We start from the raw sequence: 22,459 nt of genomic DNA, 5'->3' as shown, positions 1-22,459 counted from the left end.
TAATGGAAGAAATCAAAATATTTAATCTATTTCATTTGAATTATTTAGAAGTAATCTGAATATCTGTACATGTACTTGACTTTCATAGATATGATCAAGATAATTAAAAACCAGAAGTCTCTGTTCAGACTGAAGCTCTACTGGTTTTTATTTATAGCAAAGGAAAAGAAAAGTAGCAGTTGGGAACTGAAACTTTACAACAGCAATAAATAGAATAATGATCCTTGATTAAGTCTTTTTATGTTCTTAGTGTTGTCTACTTGCATGCCACATTATATCATAATCAGACTAAAACTGGCATTTTGATAGTATTGTATGTGCCAGAGAATACTTGTTTTCAATAAAGACGCTGTTTCAAAGTTTAAATGAGATTAAATTAATTCAATAAATAATAAAATTACATTCCTGAAAATTCTTGGTTGGTAAGTTGAATTATCCAATTTAATCAATACTCTAGAGCAGCTCATGTTTTGTAATACGGGTCATAAATAAAAGGGAGGGGGGGTATATCAACTGGCACCCAACGTTTAGGTATATATATATATATAATATAGATAAACTTTAATGTCTGTAACTTTTTAAATAAGTGTTTGGTGTGTGTAATTGTTGCCCAAACTTACATTCTGCTTCTACTGCTATTTCGCTTAATCTCTGTAATAACTGCTCTCTCTATCTGACTGCTCTCTCTATCTATCTATCTCTATCTAACAGATTCTCTGACTCCGTAACGCCTGCTAATATATACTCTTTTGTGTCACCAATGTAAATAATGACATAGTGCGCAAGTTGACATCACCGAGTTTGGTGACTTTACCAAAACCCCATAACTGGAAGTTTCCAGTTACCAATGTTTACAAGGTGTATGGAGAAGTAATTTTAGGGGAAAATATGCATTTATGTGGGATACCAGCGATGTTTAACAGTAAAATTAAATATAAAAAGAACCCAGTTATCGTATACAGGTATGATCTGTTCACAGAATTGCGCTATTTTATTGAGGTTTTCATAATCACCAAATCACCAACATGTGCACCAATGCCGTTACCTATAAATTACCAACTGTCACCAACGATCTCCAATCATCCTTGTTATACGGTTAGTTTTGTATTTAATACAATTTAATTACGTATGTAATCTCCAAATTATCAGCAACATCAGCATACAAAATAAAACCAATAGCCCATACTCTGTAAACAGTATTTACATATGTTCACAAGGGAAGTAATAAATATGAACAATAACTCAAGGCCTATACCTTATAGTATTTTACAGAAATTTCTATGTTTAGTAACCAAGGCAACAATGTTAATCGAAATTAAAAAATGATAAATAGAATTGAGTATCTTAGTGTAGTCTACTTCTGTGTAAAATTTTTTTGAAATAAGAACAAAACTGTAGGAGGAGTAGCATTTTAAAACAATTTCACAGAAATGTCGATTTTTAGTAACTACGGCAACACCGTTCAACGAAATCAAAAAACGGATACACAGACATATGTATCTCTGTGTCAGTCTACTTGTGTGCCAAGTTATATAAAAATCAGACCAAAACTGTAGGAGGAGTAGCGTTTTGAAAGAATTTCACAGAAATTTCTATTTTTAGTTACCACGGCAACACCGTTCATTGAAATCAGAAACCGATAAACAGAATTATGTATCTTAGTGTAGTCTACTTGTATGCCAAGTTATATTGAAATCAGACCAAAACTGTAGGAGGAGTAGCATTTTGAAATGATTTCACAAAAATTTCCATTTTTAGTAACCACGGCAACACCATTCATCGAAATCAAAAACCGATACATAGAATTATGTATCTTAGTGTAGTCTACTTGTATGCCAAGTTATATTGAAATCAGACCAAAACTGTAGGAGGAGTAGCGTTTTGAAAGAATTTCACAGAAATTTCTATTTTTAGTTACCACGGCAACACCGTTCATTGAAATCAGAAACCGATATACAGAATTATGTATCTTAGTGTAGTCTTCTTGTGTGCCAAGTTATATTGAAATCAGACCAAAACTGTAGGAGGAGTAGCATTTTGAATGAATTTCACAGAAATTTCTATTTTTAGTAACCACCGCTACACCGTTCATCGAAATCAAAAACCGATACACAGAATTATGTATCTTAGTGTAGTCTACTTGTGTGACAAGTTATATTGAAATCAGACCAAAACTGTAGGAGGAGTAGCGTTTTGAAAGAATTTCACAGAAATTTCTATTTTTAGTAACCACGGCAACACCGTTCATTGAAATCAAAAACCGATATACAGAATTATGTATCTTAGTGTAGTCTACTTGCGTGCCAAGTTATATTGAAATCAGACCAAAACTGTAGGAGGAGTAGCATTTGGAAAAATTGTTTACAGACAGACGGACGGACGTCGGACGCATTACTTTCGCATAAGCTCTTCTGGTCTCTGACCAGTAGAGCTAAAAACAATGTTATGTGGATAGAAATTTATTTTATTATGCAAGAAAGTGCATATCTACAGTTGAAAAGCGGCAAGAAGCATTAAGCAACATCTGTCAATTTAAACATTTTTGGTCAGGGTAAATTGGACGGACAAGAGTTCGTCCGACACACCATTTTAATTTAAGTTTCATTAATTAAAGACAGTTTCCATGGCAACCAGAACTACAACTGTCTAATAGGGACAAATACCCCCACTGGGTTTTTCAGAGTAGGTGCCAATTCACAAATATTTTATGGATGTATTAAGAGTGTTCACCATTTTCTTAGAAACAATTCGAGTGAAAATATAATTGCTCATTATATTTTTTTTAATAAATGAAACTGTGGTGCAACCAAATAAAACATCAATACTAATACATTGTAACAGTATTTTTTTTATTTCATTGAAAAAATAAATTGCGACTATTTGTCATGATACTCTGCAAATGCCCTTTAAAAATGCCCCTCCCCCACAAACAAACACAAATGCATATATCTTTCATGTGGGACATGATGCTCTGAAATTTGTCACTTGATATATTCAATTTTTTTAGTATTAAAAACTTGATAACAAATTGATTTTAGAAATAGAAGACTGGCAATCAAATGACATATGCTATTCAGAGTTCTTGAAATCTTTTTTTTTTGCTGCTGTCAGTCATTTGGACTGACTAGCATCTGAAGTTTGTCAGTCCAGACAGATTTCTATCAGTTCCCCAAAAAATATCATAAAAGAAGAAAACTGCATTTGAATTTTATTACCTACTATTATTTGTGCCATCAAGTGGTATAGAAATGTTTTCAACAAATAACGATCTAGTTAGAATAATCTAACTGTGTTCGGGACAGCTAGGCCCTCACCACAAGTACATTGCAGAATTGCTCCGAAACAATTTTGAACAATACAAAAGGAATTGCACTGAAAATAAGTACCAAGTTAATTATATCAACCCCTTTTGAGTTTGTGCACTGAGTTAAGAGTTATTTCCCGTATTTTCTCTGCTACGATGCTGGTACACAAAACGCATTCTATCGTTCAACCGAGTCTCTAGGACATTTATTATTTTTATTGCTAGAATATTCTAATTGTGATTGTTGGGAATAAGTATAAAATTTAATCGGATTGTCGCAAGTTGCTCCGTCAACATCTACCGGACATTTGGACTGATAAAGAACCAAAAGTACTTGGTCCTTGCTTGTTTTTATTGGTCTTGCAAACAGGACTGAAAAATTCCAAGAACTCTGTTATTTAAACTAGGGGTGTGCAATATTACCGGTATATCGGTATATTGCGGTATTTTCCACCACGATAATATATTGCGATATGAAAATCAGATACCGGTATTTCACGATATTTATAAAAATATATAAAAACTTTAATTATTGTAGAAACTGCTGAAATAATACTTGTAACTTCCTTGGGCTTTTTCAGACTCTTAAAAGAATACTTCGTCGGCTTTCAGAGAGAGAGAGAGAGAGAGAGAGAGAGCTTGTGATTCACTGTTGCAATTTTAAATGTTACTTTAAAATAAATTTTAAATAAATAATTAATGGTAAGACTTTAAAATAAAATTAATATGAAAGAAAATATTTAAAACATTTCTACAAGGTGTATACCATGTGGTCTGTGGTTCTCGAAATTTTGCATGGAATCTACACGATGGACATCGCGATGATACATATTACAAGTAAATGGTCATCCATGTTTTCACTTGTAGCAGTGTTGCTATAATTTATTTTTTTAAATGACTTTCATGCCATTTTAAACACCATCATGCTATACCAGGAGCATGTAAATTAAAACAGCTAGCAGATATAGGCCATTTCCTGATCGATGACATAATGTGTAATTAGGTCGGGTTAGACTAAAACACCAAAACGCACGAAAACAGGTCACAATATCTCTCTGGCTTTAATTTTATTCTGTAACATTAATAAAATTATATTCATCTTGTATGTAATGTTTTAATCTTAAATATCATTTTATGCTACTTCACTGAGACACCCCCACCCCCACCCCACCCCCCCCCCCACCCCCGAACAAAAATAAAATTATACTAAAAAAGATATATTATGCATAATTTTTTTTTTTAATTTGAAAATTCTCCAAGAGAGTTAGTTTTGTTTTATTATCTAATTAGGTATTGATTAAAAGTAAAGTGTTATTATGTGTGCAATTAATGTCTTATCACTCCTCCCCCTTTAAAACTTACAGATAAATTCAAATAGTCTTGTAACTTGACAGCAATTCAAATATTCTGCTCAAATTTATTAATGATAATTAATCTACAATATATTGCAATATATTGCAATATTCAAAGTAAAATATTGCAATATATCGCAATATGGTTTTCACTCGCAATACCCAACTCTAATTTAAACTGACCAGCAGTTCTTCTGTGTAATTCCCAAAGGACACAGATAAAAAAAGAGCTCTTTGATCAGAGATGCAGAAATGATTGAGACAGATAGCTTTCCTACATTGAACTCATTAATTAATCTTTGACTGGATGCATGTCCACTAATTAATGTCAAGGGATGAATGGATCTTAACTATCTCCTTTGTAGTGCAATCAAAATGCATAATTGTGTCATTCTGAAATTAAATCTGAAAGCAAAGGTCTTTGTATAAATTTGTTACAAAGAATTATACAAAAAATTGTGTAATCTTGATGCATCATTCAGAATAAGGTTAAAATCAGACTTAAATTTTCAATCTGAAATTCATAGACAATGGGTTGCCGATTCCAATAGCCCCCCCCCCCAACACACACACACACAGTATAACTAGTTTTAATTATATGATTATACAATATCATATAAGTTTATTATACAATATCATATTAGTTTGAATTACTTTTTCTCAAATTCATTAAATGTTAGGCTAGTCACTAAAACTACAGACCCTAAATCGTGCTACTACACCTCAGAAACGAACCGTACCGTTCCGTGCAGAAAGCGTACCGTACCGTGAACAAAGCGTACCGTTCCGTTCACAAAGCGTACCGTTCCGTGCACAAAGCGTACCGTACCGTTCTCAAAGCGAACCGTTCAGTCCACAAAGCGTACCGTACCGTCCACAAAGCGTACCGTTCCGTGCAAGATACGAACCGTACCGTTCTTTGGTTAATTATGCAAACCACGCCCCCAATGATTTTTTGAATTGTGTAATGACCAAATAAGTCATTTTGGTTTATTTCTCGCTACGGCGCTTGTGAAAGAAGGACGGAGGTTGTGTCTGCCTGTTTGAAACACCATTATCAAGTATCATGCGTCTGGGCCTTCAACTGTAAAAATAAGGAAACTACTCGAAGCAAACTACAACTTTAAAACAACTAGACAGAGTGTGAGACGATTCCTTACCTGCTATTAATTAGATCAACTGGTTGTGTTTGTGGTCAAAGGTACAGTACAGGCCACGAGTTTTTTCCACAAAACACGTACAGGGCACGGTGGACCTCAAACAATGTTGGCGTCTTTGAAGTCTTTCATTTTCTTTATATTAGCAAATTAAATCAATTTCCTTTTGAAATATTAGTTGTATATAAATATTCGTAATTTAACTATACAGACATTTAAACTAATATTATAAGATGCCCCAAAATTTAATATAATCGTGCTCGTGCCTGGGGGAAAAAACCCTCTTTTAATGTGTACATGTACATTCATTTTTCATAATCCTATAATTTTATTTGACATAAAAATAGGTTCAATAGACTATAATACCACTAAGATAGAACACGCTTTCATGAATTAATTCCCTGGTTGTCTCTACTTTTGATTTTAATTTTGCTTAGGCCAGGTAGAATTAATCTTTAGATTCTCATCCTAATTTGCTAAAGAATAGGGGCGGGTGGGCGGATTTTATTTTTTATTCTTTATAAATGTTAAATTGTAAGTATAAAAAAATATGGACTCTAAGTACACATATTTTTTCATTATGTTAATGCCAATATTAATGTATTTTATTCTTTTCATATTATTTTAAATATTTAAAGAAGATTCTTACTTTAAAAAATCAAATATTTATTATTAATTAATAAATTATCAAGTACACATTATACGGGTCGGCACTCGCCAAACAAAATTAGGTGGGGATACATGTACCAATAAATTGTGTATGCATGACTTCTCATCGGCCTTTCCCCAAACTCCTTTTAGTTTTACCAACAAATCCCTCTGTTTCCTGTAAAATATCATAGATTTTCACCTTCCTAAAAAATTTGATCTTTCTTGAGTCGAGACTTGACATGTTCGACATTAAAATAGGTCATATTTGCAAAATCTATAAAATATTCTAATAGAATATTCTACTGAAAAACCTAGGCCTGAACAGTTTTAAGATTTAACGTCTGAGCACTTAAAATTCTCTAAGTCTGCCTACAATGTTTTTTTTTTTTCAAAGCAAAATCATACACAGCTGGACATCGTTATAACTTGACCAGGTGTCATTTTCCTCGTCTATTTTTACTTAGTTCAAATCTCTCTAAAACTCGATCATGCAAGTGATGGTAGATGTGTTTATATTATGCTACATTTTTCTTCTCTGCCTTCTCAATACTGACAGATTATCATTCCCTTAAAAAAAATACACATTTAAATTGTTCTTATTGCCGATTTTTCTCCATTATTCACATGGCTCTTTTGCTAAAAATAGCGGTACGCGACTTTTAATACAGACGGGAGATAACTCTTAAACTTTGACCCAAATCCTTGCTGAGTAGAAATACATGAAAATACCTTTATTAACACCCACACATCGAAATAAAAAACACCGGGGCGGGACACTTTGAGAGGGGCGGGCGGGGATGAGAATCTAAAGATTAATTTTATCTGGCCTTATTTAAATTATTAAATCTTATCAGATACAAGATCGTTTTTGTCGTAAGTATGCATTCATATGTAGTACATATCAGATGCGTGATTTTACTAATTAATTATTTTGTAAGAATTTTAAAACATATATTTAAAAAAGAACCGTTTTAGACTCTCACATTAATTCTATTAAGATATTTACTAAAGGCGAATCATTGGTGAAGTTATACTTACACTGACAATCTGTAATCATGTAAAATATAGATTAAAATATTACATGTGGTAAATTTGAAGATTTCTACTGAACTGACAGAGATGATAATCTAACAAATAAAACTGTGATCAACTTTCACGCTGCATACAAAAATCGCCAGCCGAATTTCTTGCAAATAAAATGTGCAAACTGCAGTATAAATATTACTTAATTCTGAAATACATCTCATGAAAAATGAAAAAAAAAAACAGTTTGCGAAAAAAATAAAGATATTATAAGGTTTGTTACACTACATACCCCCATCCTCTTTCTAGAAAGCAATATATAAATGGCGCCTGTTTTGGAGGGTAACAGTTGAAATTGACACCCCAAGGAAAACCATTGTCAACCGACGCGTCAGCGGAGGTTGACAATGGTTTTCCAAGGGGTGTCAATTTCAACTGTTACCCTCCAAAACAGGCACCATTTATTTTATTATACTGAATGTCTTCTTGATTTACTATGTCAACAATACAAATCATCGATCGCCTTTTCGTTCACGTTTAGAAAGCTTTCAAACTCCCCGCTACTTCGAAAAAGATTTACTGACCTCTTTATTGTTTATTTGATACTCTACGAGTGCTTTATCATCTAAAGTTTCGTTATTTCTGCACTCGCAAGCATGTTCCTTCGTCTGCCGTTTGTTGTTTTCAAGTACCCTACATCGGATGCAAGCTTTTATTGACGTCAAGTTTATTCCAGTTCTTTCAAACGCGCAACTGACGTTTTGAGAATTCTACGGTGAACCGTACGCGCATAATTTCCACGCATGTGGCATTACCGTTGTGTTACCCATTGTCACGTGTGTTGCTAAGGCTGAGGGTAATAGAACAGATTGTTAACTGCGTCTAAACCATTCAGATTTTAGTATTTAACATGAAAGTATAATAATTCGAATTAGCTGGTTAAAAGTTCTTTAGAAGTCTGCAAAATGGTACGTTGTAAATTAAAAAAATCATAATCTACAGGAAACATCCTTATTAGTGTCTGAAAAAGTTTACTTACTAAATAGAATGAAATTAAAAAAAATATCAATCCTCTTTCAAGCCATATGAGTTATGTTTGTAACCCCCCTCCCCTCCAGAAGGTGATACTTATGCGAATTTATGTGACTTTAAATTGTGCTTTTGTAAATAAAGAAAATTATAATTTAGGGATACATGCTTATTTATTTTTGTCTGAAAAAGGATAATTTAGGAAGTAAATTTGTAATCAGTGTTGTGGTGCAACCTGGAAGATGAGTTTGCTGGATGTTAGTTGAGTGATTAAATACACTTGATGTGGTCAGAACTAAGTAATTTGAAATGTGTGTTATACACACGGCACCCCCGTCCCTCCGGCTGTTACCCAATATTTTTTTTAAACAGGTGTGAACTATGAACTGACCATAAGAATATTTCAAATCACAGGAGAAATTCTTCCAGCGCAAACAGACTTTCAGGGTCACCTAGTGTCATGCCATTTTGATTAACAGGTGATGCACGAGAATTTCATGCGTGCAGCATGCATGTACAGAGAACGGATTATTCATTGCACAACAGTTGTAAATGGGTTGATTAAATAGAATCACAGAGTGATTAATTGTGACTTTGGCGATGTAATTAAAACGAAGAATGAGAATAAATACAAGTTATTTTTTTCTTACAGATAATGTATTAAGGGGTTGCATCTCTCTCTCTATCCCCACTCTCTCTCTCTCTCTTTCATTCACGACATCGTTTTTACAGACTTTACAGGAACAGAATAACTTAATAAAATAAAGAAAAACTTATTAAAATAATTACTTAATACACTGAAAGGATTATTGAAAACATAAATACATGTCTGTGAAAAGAATGTTTTCTGTTACGAGAAAGCGCTCGGAAGTTATTGTATTGATTTCGTGTTTCTGCTGCTGATTTTCTTATTTATTTTGTTTACTGATATTTCTCTTCTGAAGCAAACGTTTAAGCGATAGATCTACAATTTTAAAAATAAAAAACAATGTACATATCTAATTACTAGGAATAAAAATGAAACAGGAATAGTCATATTAATCAATTAAAAATAATTTATATATATGTGTAGCGTTACATATGCATGTACAGAACAAGTATATACCCGGTATATATTAATTCCTTTTAATTATGTTACAACTTTATTTTAAAGTGAAAAAATATTTCATTTAGGCCAGATAAAATTAATCTTTAGATTCTCATCCCCGCCCGCCCCTCTCAAAATGTCCCGCCCCGGTGTTTTTTATTTCGATTTTTGGGTGTTAAAAGTATTTTCCATGTATTTTTATTCAGCAAGAATTTTGGTCAAAGTTTAAGAGTTATCTCTCGTCTGTATTAAAAGTCGCGTGTCGCTATTTATAGCAAAAGAGCCATGTGAAGAATGGCGAAAAATCGGCAATAAAAGCAGTTTAAATATGTAATGAAAAGATAAATTCAGTGTAAAAAAGGCAGAGAAGAAAAAATAACATAAACACATCTAGATAGTATTAATGGCTTGAGAAAATTAGAGAGATTTTAACTAAGGAAAAATAGACAGGGAAAATAACACCTGGTCAAGTTTTAAACGATCTCCAACTGTGTGTGATTTTTCTTTGAAAAAAAAATAATAAAACATCGTAGGTAGACTTTAAAGAATGCTAAGAAAATGTTAAATCTTAAAACTGTTCAGGCCTAGGTTTTCCAGTAGAATGTGATATTTTACAGAAAACAGAGGTTGGTAAAACATGTATAACTAAAAGGTATTTGGGGAAGTCTGACATGCATACACAATTTATCGGTATCCCCACCCCATTTTGTTTGGCGTGTGCCGTATTTGTGTACTTGATAATTTCTTAATTAACAATAAATATTTAATTTTTTAAAGCAAGAAGCTTCTTTAAATATTTAAAAGAATATGAAAGGAATAAAATCTATTCATATTGACATTAACATAACAAAAAATGTTTACGAGAGTCCATGTTTTGTTGATACTTACAATTTAACAATTATAAAAAATAAAAAATAAAATCCGCCCACCCGCCCCAATATTTTAGCAAATTAGGATGAGAATCTAAAGATTAATTTTATCTGGCCTTATGAATATTTTTTTTTCTTTTTAAAACGAAGGTTCAGCATACGTAGAAAATAAGCACGGAAATATTTATGAGTTCTATAAACATATATCTATTCATAATGCCAAAGACATCGGTGGGATGATGTTTTTTCTTCCTTTCATTTTTTTTCTTCATTTTTCCTTCATCACCACTGTAGTGTAAATTTATGTTAATTAAATTGAAACCGAGAAATTGATTTGTTAATAGCGGAAATATAATTATATACGTGCATTAAGTACTTCAAAAGTCATTTAAAATGAATTAATTTTTAGCAGCCAATCAAGAATTAAAGCTAACAGGCTCCGCCCACTTCATTTGCATACCGTTTCCCAAAGCGTACCGTTCACAAAACGAACCGTTACGTGCAAGAAGCGAAACGTATCGTCCACAAAGCGTACCGTTCCGTGCACAAAGCGAACCGTTCCGTGCACAAAGCATACCGTTCCGTGCACAAAGTGAACCGTTCCGTGCACAAAGCGTACCGTACCATTCACAAAACGAACCGTTCTGTTCACAAAGCGTACCGTTCCGTGCACAAAGCGTACCGAACCGTACCATTCATGTGGTGTAGTAGCACGGTTTAGGGTCTGTATTTAAGGCCGATTCCTTCACCCAGTTCCCAAGAGATATAAACAGAGATGTTCTACCAGTTAGCTCCTTACACCAAATTAATCAATTTCTCTCTAATTTGACATGCAATTTTCTGTTATGGAAATTCTCCTTGACCAGTGCTTGATAATTATACCATGGGGAGAGGTAGATTATCTCTAATAATATAACATTTGTTATGGATTGCTGTAAGTATATAATGAAAAAAATATTATTTTCTTAATTTAACATTTTGTAAATAGGGATATAGCAACACTCTTACAATTTTGGGGATTGTGTACCGTAAAATCCCTTGTATTGGACGCACTTTTTTTCGTCAGAAAATTGTTCAAAAGTAAGGATGCGCTCAATACATAGGAACAAAATTCAACCCCATTTTTTTCATGTCACATTCACAGTGCCGAGGACCATTTTCCTGATCCATTTGAATTGATTATCCTTTGTATCCAATTATGTCAAAGTTAATCTAATTTCAGAGAGTTATATACGTAAGCCCTACCTGTTGTAGAAATAAATATATACCCTTAGTCAATAGTGTTGAAAGAAAGAAAACCGTTTCAAAAATAAAATTCTGATGAAAAAGATCTTTGTTTATATTTTATTTCCATTGCATATTCCGCCATTTTTGAACTACCGTCGCTTTTATCATCAATGAAATGCATGTCGCTTAAGACATAGAATGATGTGTTTAATTAATACCTATAAATGAGTCAACAGCTATAATCTTTTTGATGTTTTCTGAATTATTCTCAATTCTATAACTTATTTTTTAAAATTTTAGATATGTAATTCCAGTTACAAATCGTTAGGAATTCTATTGCCGCGTCATTGCTATATTTAACTTCAGTCTATGTTGTCACGTAGGCCATGACATTGTTTATATAACAATTATCACTTCAACACCCGCGTTATTAAAACACTAGCCAGTGTAAGCACATATAAACGTATTTGTAAAAACAGTCAATTACATTCAAGAAAATTATCAATGGATACCAAGAACTGTTTAATTACTAAAAGCCAAATTTTCGACATTAATATCGCTTGGGTATGACCCAGTTTTGTTTACGTACATACTGACACACGCTTGGTAAATATGCATTCTACTGGTAAGCATAAATTGATAACATGCTTAGCTTGGAATGAATTAAAAAGAAAATAATCAAGTATTATTACCTCTTGTTACATAACTATTACAAAGATTAAATTAAAATGTTCACACATGCACACTTGAATATGTAAAGTGAAAAAACTGACGTTCTACTTTCGTTAGAGATTCGTAAATTTTTCATTATTTTATTTTATGTTACTGTACCAGAAAAAGTAATGTCGCATCCAAATTCTGCATTTTTAGGATGCGCTTTTTACATAGGACCAGTGTTTTTTTCAGGATTTTTACCCCCAAAGTTGGCGGTGCGTCTTTTACAACATTGCGCTCTATATACGGGATTTTACGGTAATTCAATAGTAAAAGACATTCTTTTCTTAAAATTTCACTTAAATTAAAGGTCACCGTGACCTTGAAATAGGCCGCCACAGACCTACCTTAGATGTATACTTTTGCCAAGTTTGAAAGCTCTAGGTCTAATAGTTTTCTAGTTATGAGCCAAACAAAACCACAAAATAACAAGAAGCCCAGGGGCCACAGTGCTCACCTGAGCATAGCAGCTAGGAAAAAGCACATATCAGATCAAAAATAAAAGTTTATTGAGGTTGGAGGGGGTGGTGGTGATATTTTAACCACCAAGGGGGGTCATGATTTGAACAAACTAAAATCTACTCTACCAGAGGATCATTCCATATAAATAACACTAATCATGGCTTTGAAGTAAATGAAATGAAGATTTTACAAGATTTCCCTATATATTCCTATGAAAAACTTTGATCGACCATTTTGGCCCCACCCTACCTCCGGGGGTCATGATTTGAACAGACTTGAATTTACACTACCTGAGGATGATTCCACATTAGTTTCATCTTCCCTGGCCCAGTGGTTCTTGAAAAGAAGATTTTTAAAAATTGTTCCTATATATTCCTATGTTAAACTTTTAACGGCCATTATGGCCCCACCCTACCCCCAGGGGTCATGATTTGAACAAACTTGAATCTAAATTACATAAAGATGATTCCACATGAGTTTCATCTTTCCTGGCCCAGTGGTTCTTGAAGAGAAGATTTTTTAAAAATGCTATTAATTTTTCACTAATTCATAATTATCTCCCCTTGGAAGAGGGTGTGGCCCTTCATTTGAACAAACTTGAATCCCCTTCACCTAAGGATACTTTGTGGCAAGTTTGGTTAAAATTGGCCCAGTGGTTGTTGAGCATACATGCCAACTTTCCCAATTTAGGCGGGATCCTCCCGATTTTACTCTTTCATCCCGCTTTCCCGATCGTGAGAGAAAAATTGCCCCAATTTCCCGATTTGAAAAAAAAATCACCAAAATTTCCGATTTTAAAAGTTTCCCTACCGCTGAATTTTGACAATCGGGATAACAATGTCAGACTTGTTTATTCAATGCACACAGACAAGTTTCATTGTTTATTTAACCAGGTGTCACAGGAAATCACTTCACGCATGAACGCACGCAGTTGTCCAGGTACAAGTAGCTTATAGCTTGGGGCAATTAGGGATTATCTTGTCAGTTTTAAGGGCTATGCAAGGTGAAACACATAGATTAACGTGATAATTGTTAGTTCTTTTATTAAAAACATAAATTAAAGACAATAGAACACTAGTCAAACCATAAAATCGGAATCCAAAGAGATCGTTTTTTTTTTTTTTGAAAACGAAAGTAGAAAACTACAAAGCATAGCTGCTGATTTTATCTACCTATAATGAAAAATATTGTAAAGTTTGGCAGTTAAAATATTATGAAAAAATTAAGATGAAACAATCAAGTGTATGTCAATTAGAATTTCTTTTCCCTCCCTTCTCCCAATAGTAATATTGTATGTTAGGTATGTGCATGACTTAAGGAAATACCCAACATGGCACCATCAAACCTGACAAATTTCATGACTGTAAAAAAAATAATTCTCTTTTGGATAGGTGGTATAAATTTCTGTAAATTTAGTATCTTATTAGAATTTCTAATTAATTGAAATATAAATAAAAAATCTCAAAAATATTTCCAGAAACAGGACTTTACAGTATCAAAACCTCATATATTTTTTAGCCTTTGAAAAAAAAAATGATTTAAAAGTTGTACAATTTTCAATTTTTCACTAAATGAAATATGTGTCCTGGTAGAAAAATTATGTTGTTTACATATGTAATTAAATACCCCTTCTTTAGTAAGAGAGGCACCTATTTTAGAAAAAAATATTTCAATTTTGGAAAGAAATTAAAACATCATTTTTTGTGTTAAATTAATCCTTAAGTTGTATTGATAAGTGATATCAATATTATAAATAAAAAAAAAAAAATCATTTCATAATCATTTAATTTCACTACAAAATGTCGCGAATTTAAAGCTTTGAAAATTGTCGTCACGCGCTAAATCCCCCATGGGAATTTTCAAAAGTTGGCATGTATGTTGTTGAGAAGAGGATGAAAATGTGAAAAGTTTAAGACGACAACAACGACAACGCCAACAGACAAATTTTGATCAGAAAAGCTCACTTGAGCCTTCGGCTCAGGTGAGCTAACAACATGATCTTGATCATTTTATACCACAGCGTTTTAGCAAACTGACAAAACTGAATTTGAATTTTTTTTAGGGATTAAACAAGCATGAAATTGAGACAGATCATAACGAAAACTAACTTCTAAATTCTAAACAAGTGTATCTCTTATTTTCTTAGTAGCAAAATGTGACACGTATTTTGGACTAAAAATCTGTACAAAATATGGCAAAATCGTAAGAGTAACAAGGTCTGCTGAACTATGTACTTAATTGGTTAGTTTATTTAATGCCCAGGAGCAGAGAAGAAGATTTTCAAAGAAATAATGCATTTTCACTATATAACCTATTTAGTCCTGCCCTAGCACTAGAACCCTTGACCACAGGACCATGAATTTCACAATTTTGGTAGAGGACTCAACGCTGATTACAATCATGCAATTTGACTGCTTGATGTCCAGGAGTGGAGAAGAAGATCTTTAAAGATTGCATTTATATTTTAGTGGTTTTGGCCCCAATTTCAGGCTCCAGGAGGGCAGGGACCATGGAATTCACAATTTTTGTTCCCTTCATCTATAAATGATTAATATCAAAATTGTTAGAAAATTGGTTGAGCGGTTGCAGGGAAGAAGCTGAAAACGTTCAAATGTTAACACACGACGAACGATGCAAAACACACAACCAAAGTGCAAACAGATAGCAATAAATAAATAAACAAATATGTTCAGGTGACCTGAAAAAGTCAGTAAACCAAGAAATTAACAAGAGGCCCACGGGCCTTATAGGTCACCTGAGTATTGTGCAACAACTTTCAAACAATTAAAATTGGTTGGTGTTTTAAACCCGAGGCCATGAAATTCGCAATTCACAATTTTGAAAGAGGCACCATTGCTTATCATAATTATAGACTTAGCATGCTTACTCTATTTACTTAAGTAACAAAGAGAAAATGCACTTCCACATTATTACCAGTTGTGCACATCATCCCAATGGAAGCACTGACCTTAGGGCCACATATTTCAAATTTTTGCAAATTTTATCATAAAATGGTTGATTATTACCAAAGAGCAGATTTTAAAGCATTAATTTATTTTCAGACTATGTGCCCCCCCCCTTGACCCAGGAGGGGGGGGGGGATAAAAAATAACCATTTTGCTAGATGCACCTTAATTTCTTCATCATAAATATATATTCTTGGATCATTGGCACAAAAACCAGGAGCAAAGGAAAGATTTTCAAAGAATTAATGTATTTTAACTATGACCAATAGAGCCCCGCCCTAACACCAGAACCCCTGACCCTGGGGCCATAAAATTCACTATTTTGGAAGAGGCAATCTCGCTCAACATAACTATGTACTTACATAGTTTATTTAATACCCTGGATAGGAGAAGAAGGTTTTCAAAGAATTAATGCATTTTCACTATGTAATCAATAGAGCCCCGCACTAACACCAGAACCCCTGACCCTTGGGCCACAAAATTCACAATTTTGGAAGAGGCACTCTTGCTCATCATAACTATGTACTTAGTTTCATACCATGTTTTTGCCATTGTAAGACCAGAGGGAAGCCTTTGTCTCATTAAAAAGAAATCTTGGGATTGTAATTACAAGAGGCCCATGGGCCACATCGCTCATCCGAGCATTGTGGCTAGGAAAAAGTAGAAATTGGTTTACTATTGAAAAGTTTAAATTCAAAAGTTTAGCCCCGCCATACCCCAGGGGGTCATGATTTAAACAAACTTGAATCTACACTACCTGAGGATGCTTCCATATAAATATGATGAATTATGGCTTGGTCATTCTTAAGAAGAAGATTTTTAAAGAATTTTCCTATATATTTCTATGTAAAACTTTGGTCGGCCATTTTGGCCCCACCCTACCCCCAGGGGTCATGATTTGAACAAACTTGAATCTACACTACCTGAGGATGCTTCCATATAAATATGATGAATTATATATGGCTTGGTCATTCTTGAGAAGAAGATTTTTAAAGAATTTTCCTATATATTTCTATGTAAAACTTTGGTCGGCCATTTTGGCCCCGCCCTACCCCCGGGGGACATGATTTGAACAAACTTAAATCTACACTACCTGAGGATGTTTCCCCATAAGTTTCATCTTTCCTGGCACAGTGGTTCTTGAGAAGAAGATTTTTAAAACATACCACCAAATTTTCACTAATTCTCAATTATCTCCCCTTGAATGAGGGCGTGGCCCTTCATTTGAACAAACTTGAATCCCATTCACCCAAGGATGCTTTGTGGCAAGTTTGGTTGAAATTGGCCAAGCGGTTCTTGAGAAGAAGTTGAAAATGTGAAAAGTTTACAGACAGACGGATAGACGGACGCCGGACAAAATGTGATCAGAAAAGCCTTCGGCTCAGGTGAGCTAAAAAAGGCAGACAAAAGCAACACGGTTGTTGTATTGGACAGAGATCAATATATCTCAGAAGGCATGAGACAACTCGATTCTGCCTATTAAGTCCAAGTAGAAAACCCTGATTTAGAAGCTCTACATCAGAGCATCCAGTCTCAAGTTTTTTAGATGTATCAAAACCAAACTTTAGACGAGGAAACTTATCGGTTTTTAAGCACAAATAAAAATGTCAACTTGAAATGCGGGAGTCTGTATTTGCTCCCTAAAATACATAAAATAAATAAACAAGTGCTTGATGCACTTTTAAAAGGCCAGTGCAGCCTCCGAAAACTTCCACCTGGTCGGCCAATTATCTCTCAATGCGGCACACCAACGGAAAATATAGATCACTACTGTGATCATTTCCGGTGCCCATTGTTCAGAAACAAAATTCATACATCAAAGACATGTCGGACTTTATACAAAAAACCCAATCTTTGATTGTACCTGAAAATGTCATCCTACTTACTTATGATGTGACCAGCATGTACACCAACATGGAATTTGATGAATTGCTACAATCTGTCCGAGAAAGCATATTTAACAGACAATTCTAATCTCAAATTACCTCTACCCTGCTGTTCTGATCTTATCTTTTTTCTCAGATGTATACTTGAAAATAATTTTTTCGAGTTCAACGGACGATACTACAAACAAATCATAGGCGCGGCGATGGGGGCACGCCCGTCACCAGAAATTACAGATATACGTATGAAAGACATCACTGATGATGTAATATCAAAATTTCAACATGCCGACAAACTTATTTATCACGGCAGATTTAGAGATGACTGCTTCATCCTTTTTAACGGAAGTCCGGATGATATTAAAGAATTTTTTGACGTAGGGAACTCTTGTCATAAATATTTGAGATTCACTTATGAAATATCTCACTCAAGTGTCAATTTCTTGGACACTACTATTTACAAAGGTACAAGATTCTTAGATAGCCAGCGATTAGACATTCGCTCGTATATCAAACCTATTAACAGCTTCCAATACTTGCACAGGCAAAGTGCTCATAGCCCATCAGTTTTCAAGGACCTAATTAAAGGAGAATGTACCAGACATCTGAGAAATACTAGTGATCAAGCTGTACTGGAAGTTATCTTTAGAGATTTCAAAACTCATCTAGAAAAAAGAGGTTATATACATTCAGAAATTGAACCTATTATGCAAGAAACTATTTCTACAAATAGAATGGACCTTCTTAAAAAATCAAAGAAGAAAAACAACAAAAAGGCTGTACCCAACATTTTGGTCACCAAGTTTAACCCATGTATAAAGGGATTAAGGAAACGACTTATGAAATATTGGAGTTATATACTTGATGATGATGTATGCAAAGTATTATTCACAACATCCCCTATGGTGGCATACAGCAAACACAAGAATATAGGCGATCTTATCATTAGATCCAAATTAAAATCAAATGAAGTTCAAAGAAATTGATTGATTTAAGCATACGGTAGACCCCTGATGATGGCAGGCCGTATCACAATTATAAAATGACATGTGCTATTAATACTGCCGAAACACTCTTAATTAATTTAACAAATGAGCAACTGACCAAATGCTTCATTAAGAGTGTCGGGTTCTAATAAGTTTAAGACATGTCTGGATGTTAAGATGCCGTCGTTTTTTTGCACTATGTGTCCTTACCATGGCAACACCGTTCATCAAAATGAAAAACTGATATACTGAATTATGTATCTAAGTGTAGTCTACTTGTGTGCCAAGTTATACTGAAATCAGACCAAATAAACTGTAGGAGGAGTAGTATTTTAAAGTATTTCAAAGAAATTTCTATTTTTAGTAACCAGCAACACCCTTCAGTGAAATCAAAAAAAGTATATAAAAATTTAATTATTTTAGTATGTCTACTTGTGTGCCAAGTTATATTGAAATCAGACCAAAACTAGTAGTAGTAGCATTTTGAATAATTGTTTACAGACAGACAGATGGACAACGGATGCATTACTATCACATACGCTCTTCTGTTCTCTGACCAGTAGAGCTAAAAATTAACATGAGGGGGGACTTGAACTTTAAACTAACTTATGATGCTTCCATATCAATATATGCTCAGTAACTATGCTATACCCTATCTAGTTGTGTGAGGGGGTGAAAATAAAGCACTTTAAATTTTAATATACATACCCCACTTGTAATCAATTGTTGAAGCGTCCATTGTCATTACTGGTTACCCTTTTACCTATGTACGTAAAAGGCCCACATCATGAGCAGGGTAATTGTTAAACTGCAAAAGATAAAAAACAGATTAAGCTATAAAACTTTATTTAGCTATGTAGGCTAGCTTTATCAAGCTTCTAGGAATACTGTAGATGTACTAATTTCCATGGGTTCATAATTCTGCAGAATCTCTATTTCTGTTCAATCTGTTAGCTAAGTAGAAAATTATGCAGATAAGACTCTCATTATATACTTTATATGTGTATTAAGTTTGATGGGAAAAATTTCCGCAGAAAATTTGTGACCCCATAGATAGAATAAATTAATACCACGTGGAAAAATGTACTTCTATAGTAGCTTGTTTAAGCTATTTTATCACACTTTTATCTCAATTAATTTTGTGGTGATGAGCCAGGTTCAATCACAGGTGGCGAGATAGCTCAGTTGGTAGAGCGCCTGACTATTTCAGGGGACCCGGGTTCAAATCTCAGTCTCGTCTGCTGCATTTTTCTTCTCTTCCATTACATTTGGTGCCATGACATACTTTGAAACTGACAGGTGAGAGATCTGCCAGTAATGAACCTGGGTTGGGTGGGAATTAGATGGTCAGTCCGATTCAATAGCAGAATAAGCCAGTGGCGAGATAGCTCAGTCAGTAGAACATAGTATTGTTATGATAATCACTGATGGCAATTGAAAAATTATCGCCAAGGAAAGAATGTCAGCAAAAGTCACTAGAAAATATTTAAATTGACAATTGCTAATTTTTTTTTTTCAAAATGAATTTTTAAACAAAATGATTTATCTTTGAACTTATATTATCAAAAGACGTTCCTCTATTTCTTAAAATGGGACCCACAAATTGTAGCTGAGTGGAAAAATCTGTGTTTGATCAATCAGCTGATTCAATTTTTACCATGAATAACAATTGTAACATTATTTGGGATATAAAATATTTCAACTTAAACATTCACCACACAAAGAATAATCATTACAGTCAAGCTTTTGATGCCTAATGCAAATGCCACCATGATACAAAAACAATCAAAACATTTTTTTAATTCATGAGAATGTGCCAAAAATAAAATCATACTGTCAATCAATTAAATAAAAAATGATAACAAGAGGCCCAGGGGCCACATCACTCACCTGATCACATCGGCTAGAGGAAAAAGCACATATCAGATCAGAACTGAAAGTTTACTGACGAGGGTGTGTGTGTGTGTGTGTGAGGGTGTGTGTGTGTGTGGTGGGGGGGGGGGGGGGAAGGATGCTTACACTCCAATATGACTTAACACAGCTTTTCTGTAAAACTTTGACCCATCATTCCCCTTTACGACCCCATCCTATCCTTGGGGGTTATGATTTGAACAAATTTAATTCTACACTAACTGAGAATGCTTCCATATAGATACTAGTATCACTAATCATGGCTTTGCTATTCTTGAGAAGAATATTTTTCAAGTATTTTTTTAAATGTAAAATTTGGAATGTAATGTTTGCTGAAATTGGCCCAGTGGTTCTTGAGAAGATGAAAATGTGGAAACTTTACTACAACAACAATGACAGACAACGGACAACACCCTACCCCAGGGGGTCATGATTTGTACAAACTTGAATCTTCGCTACCTGAGGATGATTCCACGAGTTTCATCTTTCCAGGCCCAGTGGTTCTGGAGAGGAAGATTTTTCAAGATTTTTCCTATGTATTCCTATGTTGAACTATGATACCCCATTGTGGCACCACGCTAGCCCGGGGGTCATGATTTGAAAAAAACTTGTCTGAATCTTTGCTACCTGAGGATGATTCCACATGAGTTTCACCTTTCCTGCCCAGTGGTTCTGGACACAGGTACGATAAGGCTTCCCAGAGAATATTGTTGTGTACTCTGTGCATGCACTTCTCTGAACTACATATGTATGACGTCATAATTGAAAATGACGTCAAGTCACTGCATACTTGAGCTGTAAAGATGGGGAGAGTGTCATAAACTTTACGCCTTATTTCAATCTGCATATAAAGATGCAGAATGCTAGTTTAAGATAAACATGTTTTTATATCATTTTTTCAAAAATTTAATATAACTGAATAATTTAGATAATTTTGCTTTATTACTCTTGTTTAAGAGTCAGCGTGTTCAAACTACGTACGAAAATATATGTTTGACATTTACCCTTTTATAAACCTGTGGACAGAGACAAAATTCATAATATGTGTATAAAAGAGCCTGGCGCAGGTGATTAATGAGGATTTATTTAATATCTTTTGTGGAAATACCTCAGAGGAGTTTCCCCTCTAACTGAATCCTGCTTGGGAAAAATGTATGATGGCTTTATTTTAAAACAGATGATGATATTCTGCGGAAATTACCCTCAGATCTGTTGATAAGTTGAAGTTATAAAATTGTACCAAAGAAATAGTATAACTTTTCACAAGCACATTTCGGGTTCACAAGGATCCAACGAGTTTAGTGACCAAAAGTTAAGGCCATACCAATTTCTAATATAGTTCGTCAGATTCGCCGCTTCTATTTTCAACAAATCCAAATTATAATATTATAAAAATAAAATCCGCGCGCGTCCAAAAATATCCGAATACAATTTTTTTCTCAACTTTTTACACAAAACACATAAAAGACTTGGAAATTTGTATGACAGAAGCGCAGGATTTAGTTATTTTTGTTCTTTGTAGCAGTTTGTAAAGTTTTGCAAGATACCTGTGTAACTGTTTGTATGTACCAGGGGTGAGCAATTTAGCATCTCCCAACGTCGGGCCTACCATTTTTGGGGGTCGGGCTAGTTGTTTTCTGCAAGGAGGTAGCCCGTCGGGCTAGTAAAAAATATAACTACACACGCAATACAAGTATGACAAGCAGTGAAGCACAATCGGTATTTTCACTCGTTTTTTTGTTATAAAATTCCCAACCAGTTAAAATTTTCCAGACCACATGCTCCTTCTGTCAATAAATCTCCATAATCTTGTCTGTTTTGCAGTTCTATCTGACTTA

At 34.1% G+C, this 22,459-nt stretch overlaps 1 protein-coding gene and 1 non-coding gene across 2 annotated transcripts in view; one reads left to right on the top strand and one right to left on the bottom strand.

Moving 5' to 3' along the window:
* Positions 1 to 19,519, bottom strand: part of LOC134265870 (uncharacterized) — a 63,831-nt gene extending 44,312 nt beyond the window's left edge. The window contains 1 exon segment of the mRNA XM_062748099.1: positions 19,419 to 19,519. Within this exon segment, the coding sequence (XP_062604083.1) occupies positions 19,419 to 19,455 (37 nt within the window). The 5' untranslated portion in view covers positions 19,456 to 19,519.
* A 361-nt stretch (positions 19,520 to 19,880) lies between these two features.
* On the top strand, positions 19,881 to 19,950 carry Trnai-uau (transfer RNA isoleucine (anticodon UAU)). Its single transcript has one exon. It is a non-coding gene; the product is annotated as a tRNA-Ile (tRNA).
* Positions 19,951 to 22,459: the final 2,509 nt, after the last annotated feature.

This window comes from Saccostrea cucullata, unplaced genomic scaffold (genome assembly GCF_032062105.1).
Source record: "Saccostrea cucullata isolate Sc308-1 unplaced genomic scaffold, CSIRO_AGI_Scuc_v1 ctg157, whole genome shotgun sequence".
Classification (NCBI taxonomy): domain Eukaryota; kingdom Metazoa; phylum Mollusca; class Bivalvia; order Ostreida; family Ostreidae; genus Saccostrea; species Saccostrea cuccullata.
Note: the sequence above shows the minus strand (reverse complement) of the source record. Positions and strands in the feature narration are given on the sequence as shown.